Source organism: Callionymus lyra, chromosome 1, assembly GCF_982586985.1.
Source record: "Callionymus lyra chromosome 1, fCalLyr1.hap1.1, whole genome shotgun sequence".
Lineage (NCBI taxonomy): Eukaryota > Metazoa > Chordata > Actinopteri > Syngnathiformes > Callionymidae > Callionymus > Callionymus lyra.
In genome coordinates, this window is record NC_141818.1 from 783,176 (window position 1) to 793,175 (window position 10,000).

The 10,000-nt window shown below is 39.0% G+C and overlaps 1 protein-coding gene across 1 annotated transcript in view; it reads left to right on the plus strand.

Annotated features, from left to right (window-relative positions):
• Positions 1-10,000, plus strand: part of LOC148087318 (EVI5-like protein) — a 34,482-nt gene that overhangs the window by 22,313 nt on the left and 2,169 nt on the right. Inside the window, exons 14-19 of the mRNA XM_087791514.1 lie at positions 473-589; positions 1,010-1,150; positions 4,635-4,787; positions 4,842-4,988; positions 5,051-5,146; positions 6,812-6,907. Coding sequence (XP_087647640.1) covers positions 473-589; positions 1,010-1,150; positions 4,635-4,787; positions 4,842-4,988; positions 5,051-5,146; positions 6,812-6,907 — 750 coding nt within the window. The remainder of the gene's footprint in view (positions 1-472; positions 590-1,009; positions 1,151-4,634; positions 4,788-4,841; positions 4,989-5,050; positions 5,147-6,811; positions 6,908-10,000) is intronic.

Genomic DNA, 10,000 nt, shown 5'->3' on the forward strand with positions numbered 1-10,000 from the left:
TATAATACTATAATAATAATAATACTATAATAATAATAATACTATAATAATAATAATACTATAATAATAATAATAATACTTAATAATAATAATACTATAATAATAATAATACTATAATAATAATAATACTATAGTACTATAATAATAATAATACTATAATACTATAATAATAATAATACTATAATAATAATAATACTATAATACTATAATAATAATAATACTTAATAATAATAATACTATAATAATAATAATACTATAATAATAAGTGAATCAAAGAAATACATGTTTTCATTTCAGTTAATATTTGATTCATTTTACTTCTCAACCGTCACAGTTGCTCATAAATCATCTCCACGTGAATCTTCAGTGTTTGTTCATGTTTGTGTTGTCATGACGCCTCCGGCCTCTAGACGGCAGCGGCGGTCTGAAGAGTGACTGAGGACGAGAGGATACACGTAACGCTGAGCTTCAGTTCACAGAGCAGTCGTTCCAGGAGATGCAGACGCAGCTGGAGCAGATGAAGCTTCACGAGGCCGAGCTGCTGGGAGCCTTGAAGGAGATGCAGGACAAGGTGCTGGACCTGGAGAAGGTCGGTCAGCAGGGGGCGCTACAGCGTCCTGGAGATATCATCATGTTCCTGTCAAATCAACGTTTATTTTGTTCATTTTTTATTTTTTTATTCAGAATTTATGAAGAAATGTTTTCAATTGTTGATTAAAAACACATTTAAATTCAATATTTGATCTTGAATTAATACAAGGTTGTAAATATTAAAGATTAATTCTATAATAATAATAAACATGTTTATTTTTACACGCAGGATAATAAAAATACATGTTAATTATAATTCAAATGAAAACATTTGTCAAATAATTGTATAAATTGAAACTTTTGATGATGTTTTTGAATCCAATGAAGAAAAAGACATTTTTCGTTGTTTTGTTTGAGAACGAATGCTTCAAACAACATTAGAAAAGAGCCGTAGACTCACGAGAGGTTCTTCTTCCAGAGGAGCATCTGTCTGCCGGACGAGAACAACATGGCGGCGCTGCAGGAGGAGGTGAAGCAGCTGAAGCTCAGGGAGATGGAGACGCTTCGCTTGTTCAGGGAGATGCAGGAGTCGGTGACGGAGCTCAACCAGCGCTGGCAGGTAACGACACACACTCACCACTAGAGGGAGCTGTCTCCATTCAAACACCTGCTAATCCCATTCAATCAAAGCCCTTCCAGGAGTGATCAGACAAAAAGATGAAGTTTTGACGACGCAGTAACTTCTCATCATGACCATGTTTTAATTATTACTTTATAAAGTTGCTCTGAAATCTGGACGAACGAGAGGTTACGAGAGTCCATGATGATGTAATAATGGCTTCACTCCTCCAGCTGTGATCACGCTTTGTTTATACAACGAGTCCCTTGGACTCACACACAGATGATACAATAGAGTCACACATCACAACAACACACACACTGATGATACAATAGAGTCACACATCACAACAACACACACACTGATGATACAATAGAGTCACACATCACAACAACACACACACACACTGATGATACAATAGAGTCACACATCACAACAATACACACACACTGATGATACAATAGAGTCACACATCACAACAACACACACACTGATGATACAATAGAGTCACACATCACAACAACACACACACACTGATGATACAATAGAGTCACACATCACAACAACACACACACACTGATGATACAATAGAGTCACACATCACAACAACACACACACTGATGATACGATAGAGTCACACATCACAACAGCACACACACACTGATGATACAATAGAGTCACACATCACAACAACACACACACACTGATGATACAATAGAGTCACACATCACAACAACACACACACACTGGTGATACAATAGAGTCACACACTGATGGTACAATAGAGTCACACACTGATGATACAATAGAGTCACACACTGATGGTACAATGGAGTCACACACTGATGATACAATAGAGTCACACACTGATGGTACAATAGAGTCACACACTAATGATACAATAGAGTCACAAACTGATGATACAATAGAGTCACACACACTGATGATACAAAAGAGTCACACACACTGATGATACAATAGAGTCACACACTGATGATACAAAAGAGTCACACACACTGATGATACAATAGAGTCACACACTGATGATACAATAGAGTCACACACACTGATGATACAATAGAGTCACACACACTGATGATACAATAGAGTCACACACTGATGATACAATAGAGTCACACACACTGATGATACAAAAGAGTCACACACTGATGATACAATAGAGTCACACACTGATGATACAATAGAGTCACACACTGATGATACAATAGAGTCACACACTGATGATACAATAGAGTCACACACACTGATGATACAAAAGAGTCACACACACTGATGATACAATAGAGTCACACACTGATGATACAAAAGAGTCACACACACTGATGATACAATAGAGTCACACACTGATGATACAATAGAGTCACACACTGATGATACAATAGAGTCACACACTGATGATACAATAGAGTCACACACACTGATGATACAATAGAGTCACACACACTGATGATACAATAGAGTCACACACACTGATGATACAATAGAGTCACACACTGATGATACAATAGAGTCACACACTGATGATACAATAGAGTCACACACACTGATGATACAATAGAGTCACACACTGATGATACAATAGAGTCACACACTGATGATACAATAGAGTCACACACCGATGATACAATAGAGTCACACACTGATGATACAATAGAGTCACACACTGATGATACAATAGAGTCACACACTGATGATACAATAGAGTCACACACTGATGATACAATAGAGTCACACACACTGATGATACAATAGAGTCACACACACTGATGATACAATAGAGTCACACACTGATGATACAATAGAGTCACACACTGATGATACAATAGAGTCACACACACTGATGATACAATAGAGTCACACACACTGATGATACAATAGAGTCACACACTGATGATACAATAGAGTCACACACACTGATGATACAATAGAGTAACACACACTGATGATACAATAGAGTCACACACACTGATGATACAATAGAGTCACACACACTGGTGATACAATATAGTCACACACTGATGATACAATAGAGTCACACACTGATGATACAATAGAGTCACACACACTGATGATACAATAGAGTTACACACTGATGATACAATAGAGTCACACACTGATGATACAATAGAGTCACACACACTGATGATACAATAGAGTCACACACTGATGATACAATAGAGTCACACACTGATGATACAATAGAGTCACACACTGATGATACAATAGAGTCTCACACACACTGATGATACAATAGAGTCACACACTGATGATACAATAGAGTCACACACTGATGATACAATAGAGTCACACACTGATGATACAATAGAGTCACACACTGATGATACAATAGAGTCACACACTGATGATACAATAGAGTCACACACACTGATGATACAATAGAGTCACACACACTGATGATACAATAGAGTCACACACTGATGATACAATAGAGTCACACACACTGATGATACAATAGAGTCACACACTGATGATACAATAGAGTCACACACACTGATGATACAATAGAGTCACACACACTGATGATACAATAGAGTCACACACTGATGATACAATAGAGTCACACACACTGATGATACAATAGAGTCACACACACTGATGATACAATAGAGTCACACACACTGATGATACAATAGAGTCACACACACTGATGATACAATAGAGTCACACACACTGATGATACAATAGAGTCACACACGGATGATACAATAGAGTCACACACTGATGATACAATAGAGTCACACACTGATGATACAATAGAGTCACACACTGATGATACAATAGAGTCACACACTGATGATACAATAGAGTCACACACACTGATGATACAATAGAGTCACACACTGATGATACAATAGAGTCACACACTGATGATACAATAGAGTCACACACTGATGATACAATAGAGTCACACACTGATGATACAATAGAGTCACACACTGATGATACAATAGAGTCACACACTGATGATACAATAGAGTCACACACTGACGATACAATAGAGTCACACACTGATGATACAATAGAGTCACACACACTGATGATACAATAGAGTCACACACTGATGATACAATAGAGTCACACACTGACGATACAATAGAGTCACACACACTGATGATACAATAGAGTCACACACTGATGATACAATAGAGTCACACACACTGATGATACAATAGAGTCACACACTGATGATACAATAGAGTCACACACACTGATGATACAATAGAGTCACACACTGATGATACAATAGAGTCACACACACTGATGATACAATAGAGTCACACACACTGCTGATACAATAGAGTCACACACACTGATGATACAATAGAGTCACACACACTGATGATACAATAGAGTCACACACTGATGATACAATAGAGTCACACACTGATGATACAATAGAGTCACACACTGATGATACAATAGAGTCACATCTCTCTCACAGCAACACCACAGAGGCTCGAGCTGGAAAGAGTCTCCGAAGAAAAACTCGGTGAACGAGCTTCAGGACAAACTGATGACGGTTCGCCTGCGAGAGGCTCAGGTTCAGGCGGAGCTTCGAGAGGTCAACCTGAAGGTCCTGCAGCTGGAGAGTCAGGTAGGCGTCCGGTCTCCTGGAGCGTCTGCCGGACTGACCCGGGTCTCCCTGCAGAACCAGATCCACAGTAAGCTGGAGGGGCGTCACGAGCAGGAGCGGACCTCCCTCCAGGACCGCCTGCAGACGCTGGCCAATCAGAACAAGGCTCTGCAGGCCCAGCTGAGCGAGATGAGGAGGAAGCAGGCGGAGTCCGAGTGCAAGGTCAGTGACCCTTGAACCTGTGACCTCCATCGAACCCTGAACTGACCCCTGGATGGTGACAGAGTAAAGAAGAAGTGATGGCGGTGAGACTGAGAGAAGCCGACAGTATGGCAGCCATGGCTGAGCTGAGGCAGAAGATTTCTGACCTGGAGATCCAGGTATTTATATGTGTTGTATACAAGTATTTATATACAAGTATTTACATGTGTTATATACAAGTATTTACATGTGTTATATACAAGTATTTATATGTGTTATATACAAGTATTTATATACAAGTATTTACATGTGTTATATACAAGTATTTACATGTGTTATATACAAGTATTTATATGTGTTATATACAAGTATTTACATGTGTTATATACAAGTATTTATATACAAGTATTTACATGTGTTATATACAAGTATTTACATGTGTTATATACAAGTATTTATATACAAGTATTTACATGTGTTATATACAAGTATTTATATGTGTTATATACAAGTATTTACATGTGTTATATACAAGTATTTATATGTGTTATATACAAGTATTTATATGTGTTATATACAAGTATTTACATGTGTTATATACAAGTATTTAAATGTGTTATATACAAGTATTTATATGTGTTATATACAAGTATTTACATGTGTTATATACAAGTATTTATATGTGTTATATACAAGTATTTACATGTGTTATATACAAGTATTTACATGTGTTATATACAAGTATTTATATGTGTTATATACAAGTATTTACATGTGTTATATACAAGTATTTACATGTGCTATATACAAGTATTTATATGTGTTATATACAAGTATTTACATGTGTTATATACAAGTATTTATATGTGTTATATACAAGTATTTACATGTGTTGTATACAAGTATTTACATGTGTTATATACAAGTATTTACATGTGTTATATACAAGTATTTACATGTGTTGTATACAAGTATTTGCTTGATTTAATCGGGTGTTGATGAGTATGACATACAATACATAGTGATAGTGTAGTAACAAATATATATGTGTAGTATTGTCCAGTACTTGACTCTGGTGTTGTGATAGTGTAGTAACAAGTATATATATGTGTAGTATTGTCCAGTACTTGACTCCTGTGTTGTGATAGTGTAGTAACAAGTATATATATGTGTAGTATTGTCCAGTACTTGACTCTGGTGTTGTGATAGTGTAGTAACAAGTATATATGTGTAGTATTGTCCAGTACTTGACTCTGGTGTTGTGATAGTGTAGTAACAAGTATATATGTGTAGTATTGTCCAGTACTTGACTCTGGTGTTGTGATAGTGTAGTAACAAGTATATATGTGTAGTATTGTCCAGTACTTGACTCTGGTGTTGTGATAGTGTAGTAACAAGTATATATGTGTAGTATTGTCCAGTACTTGACTCTGGTGTTGTGATAGTGTAGTAACAAGTATATATATGTGTAGTATTGTCCAGTACTTGACTCCTGTGTTGTGATAGTGTAGTAACAAGTATATATATGTGTAGTATTGTCCAGTACTTGACTCTGGTGTTGTGATAGTGTAGTAACAAGTATATATGTGTAGTATTGTCCAGTACTTGACTCTGGTGTTGTGATAGTGTAGTAACAAGTATATATGTGTAGTATTGTCCAGTACTTGACTCTGGTGTTGTGATAGTGTAGTAACAAGTATATATGTGTAGTATTGTCCAGTACTTGACTCTGGTGTTGTGATAGTGTAGTAACAAGTATATATGTGTAGTATTGTCCATTGTTTCTGATGTTGTTGTTGTTGTTGTTGTTGTTGTTGTTGTTGTTGTTGTTGTTGTGTGTTCAGAAGGAGGAAGGACTGATCCAAGGTCAGCTCAACCACTCAGACTCCAGACAATACATCAACCGTCTCCGAGATCAGATCGTGGAGCTGAAGAACCAGGTACACACTCACTGTAACACACTCACTGTAACACACACTCACTGTAACACACACTCACTGTAACACACACTCACTGTAACACACTCACTGTAACACACACTCACTGTAACACACACTCACTGTAACACACTCACTGTAACACACACTCACTGTAACACACTCACTGTAACACACACTCACTGTAACACACACTCACTGTAACACACTCACTGTAACACACACTCACTGTAACACACTCACTGTAACACACACTCACTGTAACACACTCTCTGTAACACACACTCACTTTAACACACACTCACTGTAACACACTCACTGTAACACACACTCACTGTAACACACACTCACTGTAACACACTCACTGTAACACACACTCACTGTAACACACACTCACTGTAACACACACTCACTGTAACACACTCACTGTAACACACACTCACTGTAACACACACTCACTGTAACACACTCACTGTAACACACACTCACTGTAACACACTCACTGTAACATAAACTCACTGTAACACACTCACTGTAACACACTCACTGTAACATAAACTCACTGTAACACACTCACTGTAAAACACTCACTGTAACATAAACTCACTGTAACATAAACTCACTGTAACACACTCACTGTAACACACACTCACTGTAACACACTCACTGTAACACACACTCACTGTAACACACTCACTGTAACATAAACTCACTGTAACACACTCACTGTAACACACTCACTGTAACATAAACTCACTGTAACACACTCACTGTAAAACACTCACTGTAACATAAACTCACTGTAACACACTCACTGTAACACACTCACTGTAACATAAACTCACTGTAACACACTCACTGTAACACACTCACTGTAACATAAACTCACTGTAACACACTCACTGTAACACACTCACTGTAACATAAACTCACTGTAACACACTCACTGTAACACACTCACTGTAACATAAACTCACTGTAACACACTCACTGTAACACACACTCACTGTAACACACACTCACTGTAACATAAACTCACTGTAACACACAAATGAACTGTAACACATTTTCGACCGGTCAAAATGGATTTCTGAGTGTCAAGACCTCCAGTAACCTTTCAGGTCACCACACACACACACACACACACACACACACACACACACACACACACACACACACACACACACACACACACACACACACACACACACACACACACACACACCACTGATCTCACTCCTCATGTTGAAAGGACACCTGTGTGATTGTTTCCACTTCATTAGTGACGAAAGAAAAACATATTTTTTATATTTTGTTTTTATGAAGTTAAATCAGTTTCACGTGTGAGAATAAATCATCTGACGATTCATCACGACACACCTGATGATACATCATGACACACCTGATGATTCATCACGACACACCTGATGATACATCATGACACACCTGATGATTCATCATGACACACCTGATGATTCATCACGACACACCTGATGATTCATCACGACACACCTGATGATACATCATGACACACCTGATGATTCATCACGACACACCTGACGATTCATCACGACACACCTGATGATACATCATGACACACCTGATGATTCATCACGACACACCTGACGATTCATCACAACACACCTGATGATACATCATGACACACCTGATGATACATCGCGACACACCTGATGATACATCACGACACACCTGACGATTCATCACGACACACCTGATGATACATAATCACACCTGATGATACATCGCGACAGACCTGATGATACATCGCGACACACCTGATGATTCATCACGACACACCTGATGATACATCACGACACACCTGACGATTCATCACGACACACCTGATGATACATAATCACACCTGATGATACATCGCGACAGACCTGATGATACATCGCGACACACCTGATGATACATCACGACACACCTGATGATTCATCACGACACACCTGATGATTCATCACGACACACCTGATGATACATCATGACACACCTGATGATTCATCACGACACACCTGACGATTCATCACGACACACCTGATGATACATCATGACACACCTGATGATTCATCACGACACACCTGACGATTCATCACAACACACCTGATGATACATCATGACACACCTGATGATACATCGCGACACACCTGATGATACATCACGACACACCTGACGATTCATCACGACACACCTGATGATACATAATCACACCTGATGATACATCGCGACAGACCTGATGATACATCGCGACACACCTGACGATTCATCACAACACACCTGACGATTCATCACGACACACCTGACCATTCATCACAACACACCTGATGATACATCATGACACACCTGATGATACATCGCGACACACCTGATGATACATCATGACACACCTGATGATTCATCACGACACACCTGATGATACATCATGACACACCTGATGATTCATCACAACACACCTGACGATTCATCATGACACACCTGATGATACATCATGACACACCTGATGATTCATCACGACACACCTGACGATTCATCACAACACACCTGATGATACATCATGACACACCTGATGATACATCATGACACACCTGATGATACATCGCGACACACCTGATGATACATCGCGACACACCTGACGATTCATCACGACACACCTGACGATTCATCACGACACACCTGACAATTCATCACAACACACCTGATGATGCATCACGACACACCTGATGATACATCGCGACAGACCTGATGATACATCACGACACACCTGATGATACATCGCGACAGACCTGATGATGCATCACGACACACCTGATGATACATCGCGACAGACCTGATGATACATCGCGACACACCTGATGATACATCGCGACAGACCTGATGATACATCGCGACACACCTGATGATACATCACGACACACCTGATGATACATCGCGACAGACCTGATGATACATCACGACACACCTGATGATACATCGCGACAGACCTGATGATACATCACGACACACCTGACGATTCATCACGACACACCTGACGATTCATCACGACAAACCAATCACAGGCCAGCTCAGAGAGGGGGC